The sequence below is a fragment of the Podarcis liolepis genome (assembly GCF_965112155.1).
Source record: "Podarcis liolepis genome assembly, chromosome: 17".
Taxonomy (NCBI): Eukaryota; Metazoa; Chordata; class Lepidosauria; order Squamata; family Lacertidae; genus Podarcis; species Podarcis liolepis.
The window spans coordinates 19,342,077-19,368,400 of NC_139571.1; the positions used below are offsets into that span (position 1 = coordinate 19,342,077).

The window sequence follows — 26,324 nt, forward strand, 5'->3', positions numbered from 1 at the left end:
ATACAGGCTTGGTGTGGGCAGAAGGCAGATTTGTGTCTACTGGCAATTTCCTCCTCTTCAAATCCAGCTCCGACTGCTTGCTTTCTTTGCAACGTGGCATTTTCAATTTCTGCTCACTGCCAAGCCAATAACCTCTCCTCTGTGATTCATTTCTCTAAAGCAAGGCTGTAGGAGTGGTTGAGGGTAATGAGTCAAACTCTCAGCAGTAGACGTTAACAAAGTTGAGCCACTTGCTTCAACCAATTGAAAGGCAAAAGAAGATGTCAACCGGCTATTTCCCCATTTATATTGGGAAAATAGAGATTCCATTCCTCTGGCTGTGCAAATTGACACATTACTCATCATGCTCTCACTTGTACATTACGGTTAATTATGAAAGCAAGCTCAGATTACTTTATACAGGCACCCAAGTGCTATTTTTCTAGAAAAAGAGGTGCCGGAACTCACCCCTTGTTCTTATAATGGCAATGGCACCCACCTGAGAAGTGCTGGAATCGAGTTCCGGCTTGAAGGCATCCCATAAATTGTGTCAGTAGCTCTGCTTACGATGCCTCTTACCAACAGAAGAGAGCTTTTCTTACAGGACTTGCCATTCGAAAGGTTCCCCTTCTTACTTGAAATGCAAGCCGCACTCCATAATCTTGCCTGCAGAGCAGGCCAAACACAACCCTCCAACCTTAAACATTGTGGTCTGCCAGCTTGACAATACCGCCCACAGGCGGCAGAAAACAACATTTCCTGGAAGACTCCCAATGCACGGTGCTGGGCTGAATTTCGGTCTTGCAAGCGACAAGTAATGAAACCCGGTTCTGGAGCTTGCTCCGAGTTTGACCTTTAGCGGCTCAAATGCTGTGAACACTGCTCAATATAAATACTCTTATACCACCACTTTCCTAAAATCCAAGATACATGATGGGATGGTTTAAACAGCAAGCGTTGACCGCCACAAAGCAGTTTGAGGGGATTTTTTTGCAATATAAAATTACGAAACCCTAATAAACTGGCTAAAGTTACTCTTCTGCACACTAGATCAGCGTTTCCCAAACTTAGATCTCCAGCTGTTTTTGGACTACAATCCCCATCATCCTTGGCCACTGGTCCTGCTAGCTAGGGATGATGGCAGTTGTAGTCCAAAAAACAGCTGGAGACCTAAGTTTGGGAAACACTGCTCCAATGCCAAAGTTTGTGGGAAATGAGAGTCCAGATTTCCAGGAATATCCCTCCCCTTGCAAAGAATTACTATAAGATTTAAAGCAATGATGGGGAATGTGTGGCCCACCAGATGTTGTCAGACTCATCAGTCCCTGCCAGCCTGGCCAATGGGCGGTTCAAATTCGAATCCAGAAACATCTTCAAGGCCCAAGTTTCCCACTCCTAATTTAAAGCTACAGAGGAAGTCTATCCTGAGGGAAATATGCTGGCTGAAGTGATGTAAATTTAATGGAAGTGTGCTATGTGTCATGAGAGAAGCAGATGTGACATAAAAGTTTGGGTGGGTGGGTGTGTTTTCACATTCATCCCCGACTACCATTTCTTACCGGTTAGCCAAGAACAGGCGTGAAGACCTTTGGGCTTCCAGCTGTTACTGAGCAACTCCCAGCACCCCTGGCTACTGGATATGCCAGCTACGGTCAAGAGCTGTAGTCCAGGAACATCTGGATGATCAGATGTTGCTGTCATAGAGGAAGAGTGGTGCTTTAAAGAAGACTTGCCTCATCAGCTGCACAATCGGACGAATGCTAAATAATCCTCACTGCTTTCAATGAAATTTAAGCCCCAGCCAGAAAGGCAAATGAGGAAGGAAGGAGAAGTTGTTCTCCAAAACTTTTGGCAAGCTGTTCTCCGGAGCTAACGAACAATGTCAATTCAGATCAACAGAACTTGACTTTAGAATACGCCCCATTCAGTTTTGGAAAGGACAACACCAGTTTTGTGGCCAAGCATTTAAACACAGTCCTCCTGCAGACTTGAGAAGACACTATCTTTCCCATGCAAACGCGTTCACTCAAATATTGCCTCCAATCCAAGACTCTGGCAAACCTCATCTCTTTGTGATCTTAAGCCATCTACCTCTCCTGAACTCTACTTCCAATTATGCTGAATGGTTTTCAGCTGTACTGAAAGAAACCTGCATATTTCCCATACCCAAACCAGAAGACCTGAGAAAGCCCCAGTCTCAAAAGGTCTAACTACAATAATTTCCCCCTAAAAGGAAATTAAAGCTCTGCATCTGCAGCCTTTAGCAAGAGATTCCTTCTAACATCAGTAAGGACTGAAAGTCAATGTGGATTTCTGGAGTAATTTCAGCAAGATGGCACATAGGAATAGTACACTTGCCTCTCTAGAAGCAAATGTGTGCAGCCACACGCACAGAGAGAATTTGCCTCTACCTGAAAGAAAAAGGGAAAAAAACTCCCCCCCCCCTGAACGTTCAGCTCTTATTTTAAAAGAATACCCAAGTCTTTTGATGGAAGGAAAAATCTGCACACAGAATTTAAAACCTGCTCCTGACTTTCAATATTGTGATCGGCGAGCACGACAAGCACTAGGATGACTTGGGATTTTTCAAGCATCTCCTCAGATGGAAGCCCCACTGACGCTTATCTCCAAGCTCAAGGTTGCAACCTTAATGTCATTAAGAATTGCACTGAATACATTAAACAGCTTCATCCTCAAGGTTCTGAGTCAAACAGCAGTTAATAATAGCTAATGTTGACTATTAGCTGCTTTGCTTTGATTCCCGATAGCAAAAAAATAATAATCATTAAGTTGTTGCAAAGGGCCTATGGGGCGGCACGCAGAGAGCTGTTCACACAAGAGTGCAATCTGACCAGCTACAGCCTCCTCTTTGAAGTTTAGAGTGCACCTCCTTGAGCTCTCATTCCAGCTTTGCCCAACGTGCTGATGAATATATATATATATATATATATATATATATATATATATATATATATATATATATATATATAAAAAATTCTGGAAATCTGAAATACTTGGTCTCCACATACTGTAATGCCAACACAGCATTCTGAAAGGGGGGAGAATCAGGAATTCTGCACGTACAGAGAACGCTGCCTTTCACAAAGTGGAGACTATTGGTTTTCTTTCTCTACAATAACTGGCACCAGCTCTGCAGAATTTCTGGCAAGAGCTTCCAGTCCTACTTGGAAGTTGCAAAGGGGTTAGACCTGGGATTTTCCACGTGCAAAGCATGCACTCTTACCAAAGATTTACAGCCCTTCCTGGAATATGTGCAAATGAACATATGCCCTCTGGTTTGCATACCAGCTTACAACTCTGGCACTCCCAGAAGCCACACGTTCACACGAAATACTGATTTTCAAATGCACCTTTACCCAAGCCACTAGCAAAGAGAACGACCTTCACCAAGAGAAAGAAAACGAAACAGAAACTTATAAATCGCCATCCCCTTCTCCACCCCTCCCCAACCCACCAACACGCCCCCTCGCCCCCCGGGAAACAAAAGGGGGGGACCAGCCGTTCATAGTTCAACACAAACAGGCTTGTTAGCTAGCTGGAAAGAAATGAAAAATTAACTTCCCGAGGATAAAGAGCTAACCTGACCAAGGTCAAAAAACGCGACGGTCTTCTTCCGACGTTTCTGGCGCCCTTCCGAAGGAAACCTGCGGAGGACGCGGGGCGGCGCGCGCGCACCTGCCTTTACCCTACCGCAGCCAACTGCTTGCAGCTGCGGCCGCCTCACCTCACACCTGCGCGCGCGCGCGCTGCTAAGGAGGGAAGGGAGGGCGCTAATCAGAGGCGCCAGGCGCGCCCGCGGAACCCCGCGCGCGGCCACTCCAGCCGCTGGGCTGCGCTCCTCCGCCCCGCCTTTCCTCCACGTGCAACCCCAGGAAGGGCGCAAACGCAGCGCAGGCGACTCCCTGCAACCGGAGACCTGTTACTTTCGCACCAACGTTGAAAATCGCCCCCATTTTGCAAACCCGACGACAGCCCCGCGGCTACTACGAGAGAGGAAGAAGAAAAAGCATTGCCCGAGCAAGGTCTCCTTTGCAACGACTTTTTGACCTCCCTATTTAAGTTCTCCTAGCCAGGCAGCCGTTGCAAGCTGTCTCCGGGAGGCCCCGCCGAGCTCAACACGGCCTGCTCTCCAGAAACTGCACAGTTATAATGGGACCGTATGTGCAAGTTAACGCGAGGTCGGTGGGGCTTTTCGTTTCGAAGAAACGCTATCCATTAACACCTGCATCTGACCAGATCCGGATGGAGTTACGCACTGCACGGAACCTTGCGGACTTGGTTTAGATTTCGCGTCTGCAAACGGTCGGACGCCACTGCAATGCCAGCGACGTTTTCCAAATTAAGTACGACATAAACCTATATGCATGGTTATGCAGGAGTCACATCAGCCTTACTCTCCGGTAGACGTCGAGGATTGCAAACTAAAACCGCGTACCTAACGCATACTGCTTTGGAAGGCCTACTGAAAGAAGCGAGGTGTCTTTGCAAGTGCGCACAGGATTGGCCTAAAATCCTGTTTCGCTTTCAGTACAGATAAATAGCTTGCATGTCGATATACAAAAAAACCCTGCCTCTTAAAAAGCAACCCAAGACTTATTGCAATATACTAACTTTGCAGTGTCTGCTAGCGGTCATCACAGCCGGTCGTGCACCCTTGCAGAAATAAAATAAAATCTGGCCTCCGGCGTTTTTAGTGCAAGAATACTCTCGGTGCAAGCGAGCAACGTCCTAGCACAGAACTCCAGTCGGGCGCCGGCGGGAAAAATAAAATAAATGAACGGCCCCCTGGAGCAGTTTTTGAGTGACAACAGGGGGTGCTCTCGAAGTGCGCCTGCGCCACAGTGGGGAAGGCGGGCTCAATCCAACCCCAAGTTAAGCTCCATATTTAAGCTTGAAAGACAGGTTGTGAGGAGCGGGTTGGAGTCCCCCCCCCCTTAATGTAGGAATTAGGAGACCCTTAGCTCTGGACCTAGTGCAACAGCAGCTCCATTTCGAGAGCCTAATGTGATGCTCTGTAATTTCTGGAAGCCTTGGCGCCGAGTTTATTTCTGCTGATGCCCAAGACGACCAAGGCTCGTCCAATGGGTGGGACGCAGCCAGCTTCCAGCCTGATGCCCCCAAGGCCTCAGTTTCTCCCCCCCCCCCCCGCAACTTGCTGCGCTCCAGATGTTCGGACGCCAACTCCCATCAGCTCCAGCTAGGATGATCAATGTTCAGGGATGATGGGAGTTGTAAGTCCCAAAGTTAGGGGGGGGAGATGCGCCAGGTTGGGGGGAAACTGCCCAATTCTATGCACGCTTGCTAGAAAATAAATCCTGCTGAAATTAATGGTGTCAGATGGTGAATATGGTCGTGGGCTTGCTTGGAAACAATTCCCTTTGTTTTCCATAGGAATTAATTGCACATGGCAACAGTGTAGTAAATAAAATCAATGGCTTTACTTCTGGGAGAAGGTGGAATAGGATCGGGCTGTTAGAAGGCCATCCGAAGCTCCTGGGGTGCCAACTTGAATGAAATATTGGGGGGACAAGGTAAGCTCCGCCCCACAGAATCAATCACATGACAAGGACACCATTTGAATGGCAATGTCCATCACAACTTTTAGAAGACCTCTAAAGGCCGCCCTGTATGGGGAAGGTTTTCATGTTTGACGTTTTATTATGTGTTTATATTTTGCTGGAAGCCACCCAGAGTGGCTGGGGAAACCCAGCCAGATGGGCGGGGTATTAATAATAATAATTACTACTACTGTACTATTAGGGACCGGCCCCCTGAAATACTTTATTGGGGGGACCTCGGCCCCTAGGAGTTGGTTCCTATGCTAAGCTCACAGCCATACATACTTGGAGGAAAATATTTCCGAGTTACATGGCGCTTACTCGCAGTTGTAGGTGCGGAGGGTTACAGCCATGCAACAATATGCGCAATTATTAGGAAGCCAACCCCGTTGGAACTAATGCGGCCCAATCCTAGGCATGCAGGCGTGGTGGGCACAAGTCCCACTAAACTCATTAGCACCGACTTCCAAGTGCACAGAATCGGGCTGCGCGGCTGTATAACCGAACGTTTGGTACAATTTAGTGTGCACACTTCCTTGGGAGTAAAGCGCCTCTGAACTCGACGAGACTTCCTTCAGCTTAAGCACGGGAAGCCAGTAAGCAGCTAGCCCTGCTTTGGAAGCCGTCGTCCTACAGCTCAAGTCAATGACTCCGGAGTAAACTGTGTTGAACGAGCGCCTTTTTGGCTGTAATCCACCAATCCTCTTAACTCTGCAGACCATCTCGTGAAAGATTAATGGGAGACTATGGAGCTACGTGAAGGGAAATCGTTGGTGGCTCTCGTCCATAAAGCACTTAAGCCATCATGCCAAGATTCGCCGGTCTGAACAAAAGAGGGGGGCGGGTTGCAGGCATCCTGCCTCAAAAACATGTTTAGCTTTCAGCTGCCTTAAGTGCTTTCTAGATAGGTGTGGTCGTGGCCCTGTGCGCAGTCTTTCTCACCAGCGACTTCTAAGGAGTTGGAAAAGGCGTTTGACTGTCTTCAAGGGCATTGGAGGGGCATTGTGGAGACCTCCGTCCTTGTCCAACCCTCCGAATACGGAACAGCAGCGCCCCTCAGGTCCAGAAAGCAGGAGCCGAACTGCAGCCTCGACGCCCCCCTCTCTCCAAGGACCGCGTGCAGCAGCCCACTTCACGGAAAGCAAGCCCCACCGAGTTCAGTGGGGCCTGGCCCTCCACGGAAAAGGATGGCAGTCTCGCTTAGGCGAAGGCAGCTGCTTGGGCTGGCTCCTTTGGGGGTCAACGGGCCTAAAGCTCGGTTGAAATGCAAGAAGGGCCGGGTTAAGTGGCTTCAGGATCTCGCGCGTTCCGCGCCAGCTGGACCGCACCTAGAGCGCGCCGTCGGCGCAGGAAATCACGGGAGACAAATTCAGAAGGGCAGCTTTGTAGCGATTCAATAAATCGGCAGCAGCTCTCGTAAAGGCGGAACGACCGAGTCCTGCCCTCGAGGCAGCTCTAAATCCCACCGACTGCAACAGCATTATTTGCTACCGGCTTCCGCCATACATAGCTTGACCTTCACCAGACAATTAGGTGGCATTGCTCGCACCTGCCCCCCTAGCGGAGTCCGTCCTTCCTCTGCCAGGAGGCTGATCTCCTTCACCTGCAGCCTTGCGCAGGGGAGGTTTAGCCGGCGCAGAGCCGGGATGGAAGCTCCCTTAAAGCGGCGCGCCCTTGAAGCCCCCGAGACGCGCTCAGCGCAGGCCTACAGCCCGGTTTTACTAGGCAGGCGGACTCAGGGAAGGAGCTGCTTCGGAGTCACCTTGGCCATCTTACTCCCCAAAGCAGAGCTTCTTCTGTTGGGTGGTGGAGAGAGGAGGGCAGATAAGGTCCGCCTGGCTTCTTGGGGAGGGAGGGGGTCTACCCAGAGGCCATCTGCTCCCACCCACCACAGAAAAAGAAGCAAGTAGCTCCTTAGGAAGCTGCCTCGCCCAGGCAGTCTGCCATGGGTCCCATCTTGGCCAGTGTTGCTCAGATTGACAGGTAGCGGCTTTCCAGAGTTTCAGACACGCCCGACCTCCTGATGAAGGGCTTGAACGGGGAACTTTCGAGCGTGCAAAACATTTGCCCTATAGCACTTGGCCTTCTTCCGTAGCATATATAAGCTTTCCACGTTTTTACTGCAACTACTGATGGTGACCACCCGTCTCCCAACCAGCTGTATTGGGGTGGTTGTAGCCCCAGTACTCCAAATATTAACTACGCTCGGTTGTAAGTGCCAACGGTCACGCTGAGCTTGGATTCTATACCCCCCCCCCCTCTCTCTCTCAAAAAGCGTGCCTTCCACAAAGAGAGCAGCTCAACTTCCCAGCGTTGAGTGCCTGGCAATGTCACTTTGCAGCGTGGCCTGAGAAGGAGAAATTTAAAAGCTAGCAGAGCTGGCGCAGGAAGACGAAAGACCAAGCGGTTTTTTGGGGGGGAGGGGCACCACCAACACGAAGCACGTTCCAAACCCCTCCAGAAGAAGGTTCCTTATCACAATGAGCCTCGTTTAAAGTAAGAAGGACGGAGAGACCCTCTTGGGAAATCTGACGCTGCCAAACCCCTCAGCCACTTGCTCCAGATGAGTCCCACTAATGTCTCCCCCCATCGCCGCGGCCAGAGCTTTGAACACTGCAGCCTTGCGCGCGCCTGAGCGCATCCCGAGGCTGTGCAGGGCGAATAAAACGTCGTCTGATATTCTGAGCAATATCTGATAAGCAGGCTCCAAGCCATGCAAGGGGTGTGCTTCACACTGACTCTATACCTGGATTTCTCTCTCTAGCTCTACGTAGTCGCCCCCGCAAAAAAAAAACCCACAACACCACAAAAACCCACCCACCCTGAAGGCAGCTGGTTAAAAAACACAAGCACCAAAAACCCCCACCCCCCTTCAATTGTTAATTAAATCTCGGCGCTTCGATCCCAATTTCCTTTGCTGCCCACTTGGAACAAACCGAAGGGGAAACAGGGCGCCCAGCCTACCGATTTGCTCAGAGTGATAGAGCTCTACCGTTAAATGCTTCCCGGAAGCGAAATAGGTGGATACATACACATACATACATACATACATACATACACACATAGCAACGTGCTGGGCATAAATTAAGCTACAATGGCAAGCCGGAGCCGCTCCTAGCCGAAATCCAAGGCCCCGGGGCGAGCCTTCAGCCACTCACACATAACCAAAAAACGACACACACACACAGAGAGAGAGACTGCCACAATCTCATCGCCCCATGTCCCCCCACCTTTCGCCACCAACTTCTTCCATGCAATATTCAAGGACGCGGAGGGAGTGGTGTGTGTGTGTGTCCTTCATTAAACCGTAGGAGCAGACGCTTTCTCCCCCAAATGCTGACACCAAGCGAAACGAGAGCGGGCTGGGGACTACGAACGCCTCGCCTCCTCTCCAGCATGGTATCAGTTTCACAATAGGAGGGGACTGTGGGAGGACTGTCTCGTCGCCCGGCTGACTCTACGCTTCCTCGCCTTCAGGGGACCGATTTCTGGTTCCTGGGCTCTCGAGCCGGCCGCCCTCGCAGCCGCAGTTTCAGGACCAAGGACAGCGACGCGATGAAACGCTTCGCACTCCGCCCAAGCAAGGTACGCGAGCCGGGCTGCCGGCGAGGACGTCTTTCGGCTGCATCAAGAGCTGAAGCATCTTTCTCTCTCTCCCTCGCCCCCCCCCCCAACTCACCACCCTTCTCAGCTTCCTCAGAACAAAGAAAATCGTGTCTCCCGGATATAAAAGCGGAACTCTCCCTGCAGAGCGCTATAATCGTCATTGGAAGGTTCTTTAAAAGTCTGGTTCTCCCACCCTGCGGCCACCTCCCCATTTCAACACACACACACACACACACACACACACACACACACACACAAAGATATATATATATATATCCTGGCACATCTCCAGACAGCAGCTCTGACAGCTAACACACACCAGGATCTGCAAATTTTCGCCAATATCAAGCTACTGCTTCTCCCATCTCGTCTCTTGTCTGCTGTGTGTGCGCGCCTCTGTCTCTCCTACCCACCCACCTCCCCGCCGCCGCCGTTTCCACCTTCTCTTTCTTTCCAAGCCACCCAATGCTATTTGGCTAATGCAATTACAGCGGCGAGCTTATCCCGTCTGATCTGCAAACGCCGGGTTTAAGCTCCTCAAAGCGATGCTCATTCCACTCATTCATCCTCATGCCCTGTGTGTTGGGTACTTTCCGCTGGTCCAACGCGAGAGACGCGTTTCACCTTCAGAGGTGGTTTGTTTTGATTTTTTTTTTTAAAAAAAGACTGTGAACTTTACACCTCCAGCTAAGCTACTGTATTTTCCTCCAGCGTTTCGCTCCCAGTGAGCACCTAACTGCCTAAACGCAAGTAATAGACATATATAACGTATATCATCCTCTACCGACTGCTCTATCTCATGCAGATATTTCTACAACGGTGCAGCGGGTCTCTAACCCTATTAGCAGGGGGCACCAAGCGCTGAAAACCGAGTACAGAAGTGTGTGTGCGGTAAACTTAATTGTCTACCACTTTTGGTTCTCCTCCCTCTGTGGGCGAGGTAGCCACCCTAAGGGTTAGCAGAGACACGAAACAGCAAGAGTAATAATAATAATAATAATAATAATAATAATAATAATAATAGTAACAAAAAAGCGCAACTTACCTTTCTCGCTTCAGTTTTGAAAAAGAAAAAGAAAAAAGAAAAAAAGGGGGAAAAGGTAGCGGTGTCCCAATAAAGATGAGTAAGAAGCAAAAGGGGGAAGGTCTCACGACAACACCCAAAACCTAAATTGCGGACAGTTGTAAACAGAAGAAAATAAAAAATGGAGGGAGGGGGGCGGAGAAACGTAAAAGAAGATTGAAATATATATATATATATTGTTGCTGCTGCTGCTGCTGCTGTTATTATTATTATTATTAAAAGCTGCTTTCTTTCTCCGCTCCCACAGCGCGGGAAGAAATTTGGGAAGGGGGGGATGAAAAAATAAAGAAAGGGGGAAGAACTTAAAAAAATAAGGAGCGTGGCAAGAGCGAAGGTTCCCCTGTTACAACACAACTAAACAGAAAAAGGGGGGGAGGGGAGGAGAAATAAAAGGTAGGAACAAAGGAAAGAAGGGATGAAAGGAGGGTTTCCTAAAAGGCTGCCTCCCTCTCTCTGCCTCCTTCGCTCTAGCAGCTCCCAATCGAAGTGGGCTGCTGCATCTCTTTAAGTGAGAACAGGCACGAGGGGGGAGGACGCCTTAAATGGGAGGCGAAGTGGAGCACAGATTTATAGGAACCGTATCACCCGGCACTCCTCTGCTTCCGCACGAGGGTGCGCGCCTATGTGTCTCTGCAGCCGCGCCAGGCTCTCCCACCTATCCCGAGTGCCACGCGCGGAAGTATACGCCGGAGCCAGGGACAGCTGAGCTTGCTCGCAGGCCTTGCGGAGCCCCCGATTGGTCCGGCAGGCTCCGGCAGGCACCGCCCCGGCGGAGAGGCTGCTCCGGATTGGCCGCAGGGCCGTGTCACTCCGGAGGGCTCAATGGAGTCCCATTTCAAGGGTGCGTTGCGCCGAGCAGGGCAGGCAAGGCAGAGAGAGAGAGAGAGAGAGATAGGGGAGAGGCAGCGCAGGAAGCGAGCAGCGCAGGATTGAGCGAAGTTGCCTCTCCTCCCCTTGTCCTTCTCTTGCACAGCACCCGCCCTCCCTTTCTGTCTGTCTTTCTGTCTCCTTGGGAGAGGAACTTCCACACGCCAGACGAAATGCAAGACGTTGGCAATGCTTGCCACTTTTTTTTTTTTTTTTTTTTTTTGCAACAGCAGGTTGGAGCACTGCTCGATCGGCTGGGTTTAGGTCGGATGCTGCTGCCACGATTCTTTAGACGGAGGAAGGAGGTCTGGTCTAACCCTCTTTTGGGGGGTTTGTCACGAGTTCTCTTTACCAAAGAGTAGGCACCCCTCTCTTACACACACAAACACAGAGATACACAATTATACGTTCCCCACCCCCTCCAGTACACACGGTCTGCCACTATGTAGGTCAGCCAGCTGAAGAGAAGGAAGCAAGGAAGCACACCTTGAAGACTTGTAGGGACTTGTGTTCACCGGGAGAACACAAAATTCTTTCTTTAAAAGGGGGGGGGGGAGCAGCTCCATCCCAACTGCAGAGTCTTTTGCATCTGCCATGCGTTTTAATTTCACAGGGCGTCTACCGGTCTTCCCTTTGAGGAGGAAGAAGCCTGTTAAGATGAATCTGCCCCCCTCCCAGGCTGCCTAAGAAGCGTTTCTCAGGGTCCTGCCTCCCTCCTGTCCAGGAAAGTTGCTCGCCATCCCTTCCAAGATGCTCTCCTAAGCTGCTAGGGCGGAGGGAGAGGTGCTGATGGTGGTGGTGGCGGGGGTGGGGGAAAGCAAAGACTCCCCCCCCCACACCTCCACTCGCCCTCCTTGCCGATTGTTCTGACTTAATTCTGTTTGAGAATGGTTTTTTTCCTTCTGCCTCCCCCGGTGGGTACACCGCAGCAGCTTTCCGTGCCTTTGCCCTTCCGTGTCCTTCTCTTGTACTTCAATCTCGCTCTCTCTCCAATCGGAAATGCCTTCTAGACTATATTTGGTGGGAGAGGGAAGGAGGAAGGGGCGAACCGCGACGTGTAACATCTAAGCACTCTATGCCCCCGGGGGAGGCGGTATTATATGCCCATCCCTCCCCCCCACCCGAAGTACAACCGAACATTTTGCATGTGGAGAGGAGTGCCAGAAAGTAGGTAGGGACCGTGAGATTAATGTTAATTTGGGACCCCCGGGAGCGTGTCCTTAAGTGTTTACAAGGGATGAAAGGGACGGATGCCAGAGCCGTCGGTTACCCGACTGTTTGGTCCCTACAATATCAGGATTCAATCGACGTCAGATGGAGGGTGTGTGTGTGTGTGTGTGTGTGTGTGTGTGTGTGTGTTCATTTCTACACCGCCTAGCCGCCTTCAGGTGAACTGAAATGGGCGCTTCATCCTCAAACGAACCTTTCCCCTTGGGCTGAAGTTGGTACTGTGAAGCATTGGGATAACGCTAGCTGCTTAAACGCTGTCTGCCTCTTTGGGGAATGTGGGATGGGATGGATCCTGAGACCCTAAAACAGAAGAGGTGGGGGAGGGAGAAACAGAACAGTGCTGTCTTTATGACCGATGCCTTAGTTAAGTTTTAAAAGGATACCCAACTCAACGATGAACGTGGGGTTACATTTCCAACGTTGGTGTCCCGTAAAACACCAGGACTTTTTGTTTGTTGCTTTTGAAATTTCAGGTGTGGGCTCTGCCTAATTATGACCACCTTTGTTTCACTAGTGATGCCATCATTAGAACAAGAAAGCCAGGCTGTTTTTTGTTCCCTTTAACACTCTAGCCTCGTGTTATAGACACGCCCCTCATTCAGGAGCATCTCTTGATGAAGCCAGATTATTATATGTCAAATCGGCGTTTGAAGGACGAGTTTGGGTGGAGGAGGAGGAAGAATGGAGAGCAGCGGCAACCTGGACTATTGATAGGCTGAAAGAAGTAAGACAAAACTCTCTTTGGAGTTGCCTAAGTGACTAACTTCGGGGGGAGATGTTTTAAGGGGAGAGTTGGCAGCCTTGGAGAAGAAAGGAAGGAGAGTAACCTTGCGAAATGCCAGAGCTGATTAAAACGTGCAGCAAAGTGGCATTCTGTCTTCAGTGGAATCGATTAAAAACAATACTCTTGCTAAGTTTTCAAAAGCAGCTGCTCTAGAGAAATCCCTCGAAGGTGTGTATCTTCTCTCTCTCTCTCTATTTCTGTTTTAACTTAAGAAATGGGGTTTCGTCAACTTTACCCAAGGACTACATGGAGATTCTAGAAGAAGATGCCACCTGCTAACCTTGTACACAGTGCAAATGCCATGTTAACCGCTAGTTTGAACTCTTTCCTTTCTTTTAAATGCACCCGTAAGTTTACAAACACTTAGCAAGGTAGCAAGTGAAATTAAGTAGAAGTTCTCAACCATCAGACTGACCTGAAGGCTTATCGCCGGGTCCCTCTCCTGTCCCATTCGTGTTTAGGCAGAAGATGATCCTCATCTCTTTTTTTGTTTTAATTTTTTGATTTTTTAAAAACTTTGTAGAAGAAACCACATTTCCGACATCAACGTTTGACACATAACACAAAGAAATAAAGAGACTCTCATTCTGGTTACACAGCTGCTTTTTCTACGTAAGAACACAGCGACAAAAGAAAAAGTAACACACACAACTGTGCTCTTCAGAAATAACAGCACCATCACTTTTCGGACGCGTGCAAGGTAATTTTTAGAGTTGAGTAGGTCCTGCTACCACCCAGTCACACGCAAACCAAACTCAATAATTTAGGATCTTAGCAATTTCAAGAAAACAACAACAACAACAACAACAACAACAACAACAACAACAAATAAACAAGTTGTTTTTAACGCGCCTGCCCGGGAAGGTACATTTCATGTGGGAGAAGAACACTTTTTGGGAGGCTGGACGGGGTGGGGAAAGCAAAGGAACCATCCCCAAATCTAGGCAATCTCTTAATCTCCAGTTTCCACTCTAAAGCTAAAGTTGGGGAGTTTCAGGACCATGGACAGAGGTGCTCAATGCGCCTTAGCCAAAGCAGCTCACTTCTTTCGCCTTGCTTTCTCGGCCGTCTCCCACGGTCGGCGAACGAGGAAGTCACACAGCAGCTAAGAGCCAAGTTCAAAACACACACAAACTCTCTTTTAGAAAACCACTGTTTCACAAAAGCCGTAAAGAGCGTCGCTTAGAAAGAGAGGCTCGCTTGTCCACGCTCAAACAGGGAGCGGGGACGGGAAGGGGACTTCAGCAGAAAAAAATATATCTGAGATGTAACTGTCTATTCCGTTTGGAAAACATGTTATCTCAAGGCGATAGTGCTGCCCATGTGTGAAATTGTGCGAGTTGAGAGATCGGTCTTTAAAAGAGCTTCCTTTTGAAAGGGCTCTCATAAGGTCATGTTTACTGGGCGTGCTCCCTAAACGCAAAGGAAGTATATAATAAACGGGAGGGCTCCAGCGCACGAAATGGTCTAGGCGTTGCTTAATTCAACACACTGCCTCCTGCAACTTCTCTCTCTCTCTCTTAACTGGAGAGAGAAAGTCTTGCTTCTTTCCTTGTTGCAAAATAGCCACCGAACGGGCCTCAAGCTTCAACTGACTCACTTGTTCCGACGCTCCGTTTCAGTTCCTTTCAGTGGACGCCTGTTTCGGAGTGTCTTTCGGAGCGCCACTTGGGCTCCGCACTTCCTTGGGGATAAACCAGTGCTGACTTCCGAGTAGACACTGACAGGATGTTGCTACTTGGAAGGAAGTCCCGCTGACACGAAAGCTTGCAGCCTTAAGCCTCTTGCCGAGAACTGAGTCCAACTGAACCCAGTGAAGATTTCTTCCAAATCATACACGTGTGTGTGTGTGTGTGTGAAATATATATACAGTATATATATCTCACGCCTAGACTCGCGCTGCACATGTTGGCAGCAAGTTTAGGAGTTGCGAGCCTGACTAAGCAACGCTTCTTCTTCTTCTTTAAAAAAAAATAAAAATTAAAATGATGATGATGATGATGCAACCTGAATACAAATGAGCTTTCCTCTCCCCCCACATACAACCCCCGTGAATGTTTGGTATGTACAAAGGCAGTTGCGAAGAAGGGGTTGCTTTTAAAAAATTATTCTTTCCGGGCAAGGGCACGAGCAATCTCTTAACTTCTTGAAAGGGAAGATAAATGATCGTTATTTGGATTCAGATTGGAGGAAGCCATCTGCTTGCTTTCTCGTTGTTATCCCTCGCCCATTTGCTAGGTTGTTTTTTTAAGGGTGTGGGGGAGGGAGACGGGGGAGTTTCTGGCTTGCTGCTTGTGGGCAGGGGGGTCCTCTCCTCCTACTCCCCCCCCGCGCTTCTCTGCAACTTGGGCGCGGATACACGCCGCAAAGCCATGCCTATCAGCCAGGCGATCATTCCCATCTCTTTTCTCTCCCCTTCTCCCTCTCCCCTCCCTTAGTCTCTGTCACTCTGCAACCCCCCGCACCTCGACCCAGCCACCCAGCCACCCTCCCCCTTTTGTGCTCGGATCAAACGCCCCGCACAACAGAGAAAGTGACAGCAGCAGGCCAGGGTAACAAAGCCACAGTTTGTACCGAAAGACAGACCGGGGCCCGGAGAGACACGGCGGCGAGAGAAACAGCTGTCTTATCAGCGCGCTGCAGAGATGGAGATGGCTCTAGAGGTCTTCGACAGATAATCACTTGAATGGGGCGGCGGGCTGAGCAGGGATGGAAGGGGGGGGGAGAAGGATGAAGGGAGGCGAGTTTGCAATGCGCCAAACTTTCGCCTCCACAAGGCCAGCCCGGTGCTGTAAGGGAGCAAGCAGCAAGCACAGACCCAGCTGCGTTCTGCTCTGGCAAATAAAGAATTAAAGCCCCCCCCCCCCAAATATATGCTTACACGCACCTGCTGCGCTGTATTCCAGCGGGTTGGGCTAGATGACCCCCGATTCTACAGTTCTATGAAATTAAGAAGTTGAGATGTGGGGTGGGTAGGTGGGGTTAGAGAGCACGTTGCTGGCTGGACACTTAAAGGGCACGTATATTGTGCAATGCCTTTCCACTTGCAAGGAGAGAAGCGGCTCCCGCGAGCCTTGATTCGGCAGAGAGAGAGAGAGAGTGAGTCAAGAAGCCAATATTCCATGTCCTTAAATGGCCCCTGGATTAGGCATGGAATAGCGGGATCTCGTGTTCTGCTGGAGACAGGAGTCCCTCGTCGCAACAAAATTCATCTTCACAACCGCACTGTGAGTCCACGCACAGCGTCGTTCCTTTGAAAGACAAATGGGGACTGCATGTTGGGTGTGCACGTGTGCTAATGCAGTTTATCTAAATAAAAGGCCTCAATAAGTTCAGGTGTTGTGTTGTGTTGAAGATGGCTCCTCTCCCCGTACTGCACAGAGACACAGACACTTCATCTCCCAGGGATCATAAATTTGCCAACTCCTCTCTGAAGGTGGGGGGGGGGGAGAGCCTGACTAATGAGCTTTGGAATAATTACTGAATTGGTGTAAGAAAAATGAGCCATATGTTTGTGTAAGCAACAAATCCTGTTGGAAAGGCTAATGGTGTCAAGGACTCGGCTCTTCCCTGCTTTAGCAGGGAAACGGGCTCCTGTTGAAATGAGACTTTGTTTATTTAGTTGAAGATGGAAAGGTTGGAGAGAGTGGTCTAGCGAGTGAAAGTTGCCGCTGCAAATCTCAGCCCCTTCCCTAATACATGGGACAGCCACCAGCAAGTTCTTTTTTCTCAGACAATGCACCTTGCAATGGAGGAAGAAAAGTAACATTGCAAGGCCTTACAGGCTTATTGTTAAGATTGCTGAGATACACTGTAATGGAGCATACCTTTTCAAAATTTAGAACAAAAAATATTTTATGGTAAGGTAGCCAGTATAGCTGGGGATTTCATAGGATTTATTTTATCTTTTAACATCTTCACTTAAATTTCTAAATGGACACAACCAGCCTTTTATGACTTGTTCACTAATCTGGTCACTCTAAACCTGTGTTTCCCAAACTTGGGTCTCCGGCTGTTTTTGGACTACAATTCCCATCATCCCTGATCACTGGTCTTGCCAGGTAGGGATGATGGGAGTTGTAGTTCAAAAACAGCTGCAGACCCAAGTTTGGGAAACACTGGTCTAGTTATATATTTATGTATATAAAACATCTGGTCAGTGTGTTTGTACACTGGCTTCCTACTACCATTGGCCCTACAAGCATGGGCAGAAGTCAGGGATGATGGGAACTGTGGTTCAGGAATGTTTGGAGAGCCAAACGTTAGCCACCCCTTCTCTAAAAATACACGAGGCAGCAAATAGCAATAAGTCAAAGCATGCAATAAAACAGAATGCCTAAAAAATACCAAACAACAGAACACGCCTACAGAAAGTACAAAGCAGATTTTCAAACAACCAGGTATCTTCAGCCAGTAAAACCATTCAGCTCAGCTGCTTTAAAACCATTTGTGGCTCCAAAGTCCTCCTATACAGTGGTACCTCGGGTTACATACGCTTCAGGTTACATACGCTTCAGGTTACAGACACTGCTAACCCAGAAATAGTACCTAAGGTTAAGAACTTTGCTTCAAAACAGAAATCATGCTCCGGTCGCACAGCAGCAGCAGGAGGTCCCATTAGCTAAAGTGGTGCTTCAGGTTAAGAACAGTTTCAGGTTAAGAACGGACCTCCGGAACGAATTAAGTACTTAACCCGAGGTACCACTGTACCGGAAGGATGTTCCCATCCAGTCATCCAGTGGAAATCGATTTAAATGGGGGCCAGGCCAGCCTCCTGTCGGATAGAGTTCCAGAGGCTGCGTACGGCCAGTGAAAAGGTCCTCTTTGTGGTTTCAGCTAGGCATACTTCTGCAGATGCTGGGATATACTGATGAGCTGAAAGAAAGTGTGCACCATGCATCACAAAGCATTTGGCTCCTGCTTTGGTGCCTGTGGTTTACTGGGTGCAGGCAGAGTTGATACCAGAAGATGAAATCCCAGCAGTGGGTTTCATAGCAAATGCTGGGGAGCCATTGACCCAGGTGTCTAAGCAAGCAGCCATGTAATTTGTGCAACGTTGTCATTTGCACCAAATGGCATAGTCCTGCATTTTTGGGCCCACTTTGGATAGCACTACTCAGCTTAAGGGCATAGCAAACAATAGGTGACTTCTGTCAAGTCTGGATCAGAATCAATAAGAACATTCACAGTTACCATTTTGTTTTCCTAATATTCCACCAGCGGGGGTGGGGGACAGGACATGCTCCATGTTTGCCATTAGTAAAGGGGACCCCTGACCATTAGGTCCAGTCATGACCGACTCTGGGGTTGCGGCGCTCATCTCGCTTTATTGGCCGAGGGAGCCGGCGTACAGCTTCTGGGTCATGTGGCCAGCAAGACTAAGCCGCTTCTGGTGAACCAGAGCAGCGCACGGAAACGCTGTTTACCTTCCCGCCGGAGCGGTACCTATTTATCTAGTTGCACTTTGACATGCTTTCGAACTGCTAGGTTGGCAGGAGCAGGGACTGAGCAATGGGAGCTCACCCCGTCATGGGGATTCAAACCGCTGACCTTCTGATCGGCAAGTCCTAGGCTCTGTGGTTTAACCCACAGTGCCACCCGCGTCCCATGTTTGCCATTAGCCTGTGCCAAATAATGTGCACCCAAGACAGGGAACAGGTGGCTGTAGCTGAGGTATCTATCTCACTTTCCGCAGCATCAATAAGCTCCCAGAACTATTTGCAGAGGAAATAAAGGAAAAGATTTGCCTGTCCACAAATGAGTAGATACCAATATTTATTTACAGAGCGACAGTACCTTCAAACAGCATGATATGTAAGTTGTAATCATTCACCTTGTTTTTGTTATTGCTTGTAAGCCGCTCTGAGCCCGGCCTTGGCTGGGGAGGGCGGGGTATAAATAAATAAATTATTATTATTATTATTATTATTATTATTATTATTATTATTATTATTAATTTGCTTGCTTTTTATGCTGTTTGATGCATGCTCTTTGGCGCTAACTGACTTGTATACCAAGGGTGGAATGCTCATTTGTTACAATTGGCTGTGGCCTCCAGAGCAGCTGTAGCTCAGTTTTTGCTGTAGCAAGGTAGTTGCCTGCTCAGCATGCAAAAGTTTCCAGGTTCAATCTTTAGCACAGGCATAGGCAAACCTGGCCCTCCAGATGTTTTGGGACTACAACTCCCACCATCCCTAGCTAACAGGACCAGTCATCAGGAATGATGGGGGTTGTAGTCCTAAAACATCTGGAGGGCCAAGTTTGCCTATGTCTGCTTCGGGTAGGAGTGGAAAAGATTTCAGCCTGGTACCTTGGAGAGCTACAGTGGTGCCCCGCAAGACGAATGCCTCGCAAGACGGAAAACTCGCTAGACGAAAGGGTTTTCCGTTTTTTGAGCTGCTTCGCAAGACGAATTTCCCTATGGGCTTGCTTTGCAAGATGAAAAACAAAAACGTCTTGCAAGTTTGTTTCCTTTTTCTTAACACCGTTAATACAGTTGCGACTTGACTTCGAGGAGCAACTCATAGAACGCGGTGTGGTAGCCTTTTTTGAGGTTTTTGAAGATTTGGTGATTTTTGAAGCTTTTCCAAAACTTTTTTTAAACTTTTAAAACTTTTTTTTGGGGGGGGGGGTTGGATTTTGGGTTGGGGTGTTTGGAATTCAAGGACTTGGTGTTGGGGAGGGGTTTGCAAGAATCTGGAAGCTTGTGTGTTTTTTTCTGCATTTTTATGATTTTCTGTGACCACTGGGGCACTCTGCTGTTTTTTTAAAAAAATTCTGGATTTCAATTTCTGTGTGGTGGGTGGCTGGGGGAACAGTTGAGGAGGGGTTTGCAAGAATCTGGAAGCTTGTGGTTTTTTTCTGCATTTTTATGATTTTCTGTGACCCTTGGGCCACTCTGCTGTTTTTTTTTTTAAAAAAAATGGATTTGAATTTCTGTGTGGTGGGTGGCTGGGGGAACAGTTGGGGAGGGGGTTCTTCAGCAAGAAGCAAAGAGTGGAAGAGGAACCTTCTTCGAGTTGTCCCCCAGAGTCTTAGAAAATGTACTGTACACTTTGTTGATTTTTAAATGTTTTTCTGTCATGTTTAGAAACTTAATGTATTGTTCCTTCAGTTTTTGAAATGCTCTTTACAGTATGTGTGACTTTAAAGAGCACTTAATAAACTCTTGTTGTACCAACTTTGGCTTTGTTTGGACTTTTTTTGACCATAGGAACACATTAATTGAATTTCAATGCATTCTTATGGGATTTCGTGCTTCGCAAGACGAAAAATTCGCTAGATGAAAAAACTCGTGGAACGGATTAATTTCGTCTTGCGGGGCACCACTGTACTGTGAGTCCGGATGTAGACAATACTGAACCAGATAAACCCATGGTTTAACTCAATATAAGACGGTTTCAGAAAACAACAAATAATTACCCTAAGATGTGACAGTAAACCCAAGCTACAACAGATTTTTGATAATAATGATGATAGTAAAAACATATATATATATATATATATATATATATATATATATATATATGCTGCACAACCATTGTCAATTATATGGTTACCATTGCTTGTTGCTGTTCATTAACACTGCAGATCAGTATGAGAACTCAATAATAATAATAATAATAATAATAATAATAATAATAATAATAATAATTTATTATTTATACTCGGCCCATCTGGCTGGGCTTCCCCAGCCACTCTGGGCGGCTTCCAACAAAATATTAAAATACAGTATTGCATCAAACACTAAAAGCTTCCCTAAACGTACTCATACTGAAACATTCTGAGCATTCTAGCAAGTAAACTCTATGACTCTGAATTATATGTACCAACTGGGCAAAGCTCTTCCAAGAAGGATTAGGGAGGAGCGAGGATGAATGATAACTATTGGAAAGATTAGCATGCACCTATGATATGAAAAGTTAAAACCAGCCACACAAGCACTTTATTATCACCAGCATGAGTTTTATGTTTTCATGCAATTATCTAAAGGAGAAGAGTGTGTATTGTGCTAAAAGATCTCTCCTCTGCTGTAATTGTTCTGCTAATGATACAGAGCTGTAAAATAATGGCTATTGCCTATTGATAGTTACTACCTTAAAAAAAAAAAAAGCTTCCACATTCCTTATATTTGGAGCACTGTGTAATTATATCTTAAGGTAATAAGATCATATGCAGAAGAGAGATTTATACTGTGGACTGGGACATATTTAAAGTATAGGTATAACGTTAGGAACAAAAGTTATGGTTTTACAGCCTGATCTGAGAGAGCACAATGGGATGGTTTTCCTGCTTATCCGGCCAAAAGTCCAAATAACCTTTCCTCCCAATTACATATATACATGACTGCATCCGATCATCACTTATGGTGACAAAATATGACATTCATACTGTTTTTATTATCTGTTAGTGTATCTGAGAACCGTAGGCTCAGTCAGATTAGAGCAGTAGTGGTATTTGTGGAACAACTGTATGACCTTTTGGAAGCAAATATCATTTTTGTAAATATACAAAAGATGAGGAATACTTGGCATTTATAGAGTTCGTTTGAAGTGTCCAAAGTGCTTTGCACATATTACAGGCTACGGGCCTGTAAAGTAGGCCTTTAAACTAGGCAACAAAGGGAATCATGCAGATGAATGAGCAGAAGATAAACTGGACCATGGTTTGATAACCCACAGCTCAGTTCCCACCCTGAAGCAAGGAAAGGATGGTCCTGAAGGAACGACTCACTGGAAATCATATATAAGCTGCTCTTTGGAAATATAGTGGAGTAGAAGAGTAAGCCTGTTTTTGTCATTAAGTGCTATATGCATTCCACAGAAGCACAGTGTTAATTAATTAAGCATCTTAAAAAGCAGAGACATCACCTTGCTAACAAAGGTCCATATAGTTAAAGCTATGGTTTTCCCAGTAGTGATGTATGGAAGTGAGAGCTGGACCATATAGAAGGCTGATCGCTGAAGAATTGATGCTTTTGAATTATGGTGCTGGAGGAGACTGGAGAGTCCCATGAACTGCAAGAAGATCAAACCTATCTATTCTTAAGGAAATCAGTCCTGAGTGTTCACTGGAAGGACAGATCCTGAAGCTGAGGCTCCAATACTTTGGCCACCTCATGAGAAGAGAAGACTCCCTGGAAAAGACCCTGCTGTTGGGAAAGATGGAGAGCACAAGAAGAAGGGGATGACAGAGGACGAGATGATTGGAGATTGTTCTTGAAGCTACTAACATGAGTTTGACCAAACTGCGGCAGGCAGTGGAAGACAGGAGGGCCTGGCGTGCTCTGGTCCATGGGGTCACGAAGAGTCGGACACAACTAAACGACTAAACGACTAAACAACAACAACAAAAATGTATGATAATTGTTAACAACATATATAAATTTAAGAAGTGTTTAGGAAACTACAAAGAAATCCCTAGCTCTATAGAAACAGAGCTGTGGACACCCCATCTTGGGGTGGAGTAATTGTTCTGGGGAAGACTAAATTTCTCCAGGTAGTAGGAGAAATTCTCTGACAGTTTCTTATGGCAGGAGTTCACCAAGAGCTGTGTCACACGCAGCTTCCTATCCCCTTTCCCTCCAAAGTTTATTTTGAAGCCCCTTTTGTGAGTGGTAGTTAACAACAACAGCTGAGTTGGCAAGCTGGCCACCATTTTGCCTCCTTTCTGGTCCTCTGGACCTAGCCTTGTGGATAGAGGGAATGTTGCCAATCAAAGATCTGGAGAAAATTCATCAGAGGAGCTTTCCTTTTGGTAGGAGGGCAAAAGAAAGTGAAATATTGATTAACTTCTACAAGATAATTTATGGTACTTCAGTTAACAATTGTAGAAAAAAAGGATAATAACGAAGTAAGAAGGAGGCAGTTTACCAAAAATGAAAAGAGAACTGTGCAGAGGATGAAGGAAGTCAACTGGAAGAAAAGAAGAACTGAAATATGGTGTGTGTGTGTGTGTGTGTGTGTGTGTGTGTGTGTGTGTGTGTGTATTGTTCATTATCTGTTCTGTATTTCATATGTTACTATGGGTTATTTGTATTCCTTTGTTTTTCATTTGATTCTTGTTGTTATTTTGTCTGTTGTTGTTGTTTGTTTGTTTTTCTTTTGATTATGCAATTTTACAAGTGTGGGTGCATATGTTGAAAATAAACTCATATAAGCTCAATAAATAAATAAATAAGAAAGAAAGAAAGAAAGAAAGAAAGAAAGAGAGAGAGAGAAATAAACAACCCTCATACTTTTTCATTAGCAAAAAAAAGCAAAAAAAACAAAAAAAAAACCTTCAGCTTTCTTCCCAGTATATTTTGAGTAAATTTGAATATTTACTTGGGAGCAGGTTTCTTTATGTTTGGCAATGATGTCTCTCTCACAGCATTTTCAAGGATGTACCGGTAGTTTTTAAAATATGGCAGTTGGGTTGTTTCACCCTCGCAGTAATGATAGCTTTTCCATAAGATGCTTTCTGGCGTCAAGGCTGTAAAGTCTACTTAAACTCACTTCAGTGAAACAGTTTTATTTAGCTATTTTCCTATGCATGTTTACCGAGAAGTCTCACCAAGTTGAATGCATCCTACTCCCAAGGAACTATGGTTATAATTAAACTCCTTTACGCCTGCGCCTGAAATTAGTGCACTCACGCAATGCTAAATAAATGCATTTAGTTTACCTTTTGGATTTTGCAGCAAATCAGTTCAGGTTGATACCCAGAGAGTGCAACAAACTTCCACTGATTATGTTTTTTTAAAAAATGGCTTTCTGCAGTCACCTTGCATGTTTGTTTGCTTTGCGCCTTGTCCATATTGATTTCTGGGTTTGGGTTACTCAAATTCTAGGGATCCTACAGAAAAATATATTTCCCCTTTGCAGTTGTAAACCAGTCTCTGTTACATGACGTTCACACCCACCTCCACAAACTGAGTGTGGGTAATCAATAATCTGTTGAAAGTGAATGTGATGCCTTTGTCCAAAAACATTTTTATTCAAGACTATTTATTGTGTCCCCTTAGCTCATTCGAAGAATCATCTCAAGATCAGATTGGGCAGCTCCAGATGAATTCTGTTTCTGAACACAATTTTTCAACAAGCACTGACTCTGCATTCATCATCTGAGGCCCTTCTCCATGTGACTCCTCCTTGAGAGGTCTGGAGGGTGGCAACATGAGAATGGGGCCTTCTCTGTATTGGCACCCTGTTTGTGGAATGTTCTCCTCAGGAAAGTTCACCTGGCGCCTTCATTATATATTTTTCGGCGCCAGGTGAAAATGTTCCACTCAGTGCTATTTTTCTAGAAAAAGAGGTGCTGAAACTCACCATGAAACTCACCATGAGATGCTCTTGAGGACCAATGTGATTTGAAACACTTAGCGGGTGAGGGAAGGAGCTCCTCCAGGCTCCTGTATTCTGAATTGCCGACCTACGGTGTTGTCTTGCAAAATGCATGCTTTCCCCACTCTCTGCCAAACTCAGCACGCAGGTCGTGATGTGGCTCTTGCCATGCACGAGAGCACAGCCCTGGAATAAATCCTTCCTTTCCAAAATAGAAGAGCGGTCTTGTCACACAACTAATACAGCTTGTCTCCTGGTAAAGGGGTGTGTGGGGAGAGACGGGATGGTGGAGGAAATCCGCTGACAGCCCTGCTTTTACAGATCTCCTTGACAGGCAATCTTGGGCTTATGAAAAGGTAATGCAGCATTAGCAAGCCTGAAGCAGAAAGATGTAAGATAAATGGCACAGCCCAGTGGTGTAACTCACGTAGAGTACAGTAGGCATCTGAGAAGCGGGATGGCAGTATAAAGACTCATGCGAGGCTTGCATGTTGTATATAAAGTGCAGAGGGAGGTTGTTTTGATTAGACTTTTTTTTACAAGTGCTGCAAATATTTGGAAAGGCATTACATTCCAGGAGATATCTGGATCTTTCTCTGTGTTAAAAGGTAAAGGTAAAAGTACCCCTGACTGTTAAGTCCAGTCGCGGACAATTCTGGGGTTGTGGCGCTCATCTTGCTTTATGTGGCCAGCATGACTAAGCCGCTTCTGGCGAACCAGAGCAGCACACGGAAACGCTGTTTACCTTCCCCTTCCTTGCACTTTGACGTGCTTTCGAACTGCTAGGTTGGCAGGAGCTGGGACCGAACAACGGGAGCTCACCCTGTCATGGGGATTTGAACTGCCAACCTTCTGATTGGCAAGCCCTAGGCTCTATGGTTTAACTCACAGCACCACCTGCATCCCATTTCTCTATGTTAGTTCTATTAAATTAAGATGATGTAGTAATTCCTACCTCACGTGGCTTTTAACCACTGCAGATATGAGCTACACCAAGGTCAAGGACCGTCAGGCAGCTGCTAGTGCCCCAGAAGTGCCCACTGCTTCTGCCACCTGTCCTGCGTCCCCTGTGCCAAAAGGCCAAGTTTACAAGCCATCCTTTGAAATCCCCCATTACATCTTTTGTTATGCTTTGTTGGGTACTTCCAGGGCATTGTGGGAAATTTAAAATGGCAGCTCACGGCTTCCCACTGCTGCCCCTGTGGAAGCCCTCAGTATGGGGTCCACCAGCCAGCGGTGGAGCAAGCCGACTGGGCGCCTGAGGCGGCGCGCATGCCCTGTGCCCAGGGGCGGGGCCAGCCACTCGCGGGGGCAGGGCCAGCTGGGGTGAGACGCTCTGTGGGGCCTCTGAGCAGTCTGCCTGCCTCCTCCCACTCAGCCGCCCTACAGCTCTACAGCTGAGGGGGGGGTGGCGGGCAGACCGTTTGGGCAATGTGGAGCCTGTGGGCACCCAAGCCGCCGTGTCACTCCCAGGAGAGATGCGTGGCTCGGGCGTGCTGCAGGCCCTGCCGCCCGCCATTTTGTCACCCCCCTCTGTGTGGACACCCGGTGTGAGCTGCCCCTACCACACACCCCTGAATAGGACACAGCCCCAACAACTGTTTTCAGTGCCACTGCCAAATCCTAGTTCACATCCAGACTTTAACTCTCTCCCCCCCCCCGGAAGGATCCAATCTCATACCTAGAAATGTAGGTTTATTTAAAGTGGTTTAAAGTTGCAACAAACCCACTTTTTTTAACCACTTACATTTCTGCAATTAGGAAAGTGGTTTTTGCAGTTAGGAAAGCTTGACAAAAAAAGAGTGGACTTTGCCTCGCCTCAGGCGAAGTTTTGCAGAAGGCAATCAGGATGAATGCTCAATAAACAGGCC

The 26,324-nt window shown here is 47.3% G+C and overlaps 1 protein-coding gene across 25 annotated transcripts in view; it reads right to left on the reverse strand.

Moving 5' to 3' along the window:
* Window positions 1-26,324, reverse strand: part of ELAVL2 (ELAV like RNA binding protein 2) — a 155,489-nt gene that overhangs the window by 118,610 nt on the left and 10,555 nt on the right. For 3 of the 25 annotated variants that reach the window (XM_083482312.1, XM_083482309.1, XM_083482330.1), the window contains exon 1: window positions 1,539-1,673. The exons of 5 other annotated variants lie outside the window; for them this stretch is intronic. Coding sequence is in view for 4 of the 20 variants with exons in the window: in XM_083482318.1 (XP_083338444.1) it covers window positions 4,612-4,635 (24 nt within the window). In the remaining 16 variants the exon portion in view is untranslated. Of the gene's footprint in view, window positions 1-1,538; window positions 1,674-3,580; window positions 3,877-4,611; window positions 4,829-10,209; window positions 10,898-26,324 lie in introns of those variants that run through there. 17 more of the 25 variants (XM_083482316.1, XM_083482307.1, XM_083482321.1 and 14 more) reach the window with 15 other exon arrangements.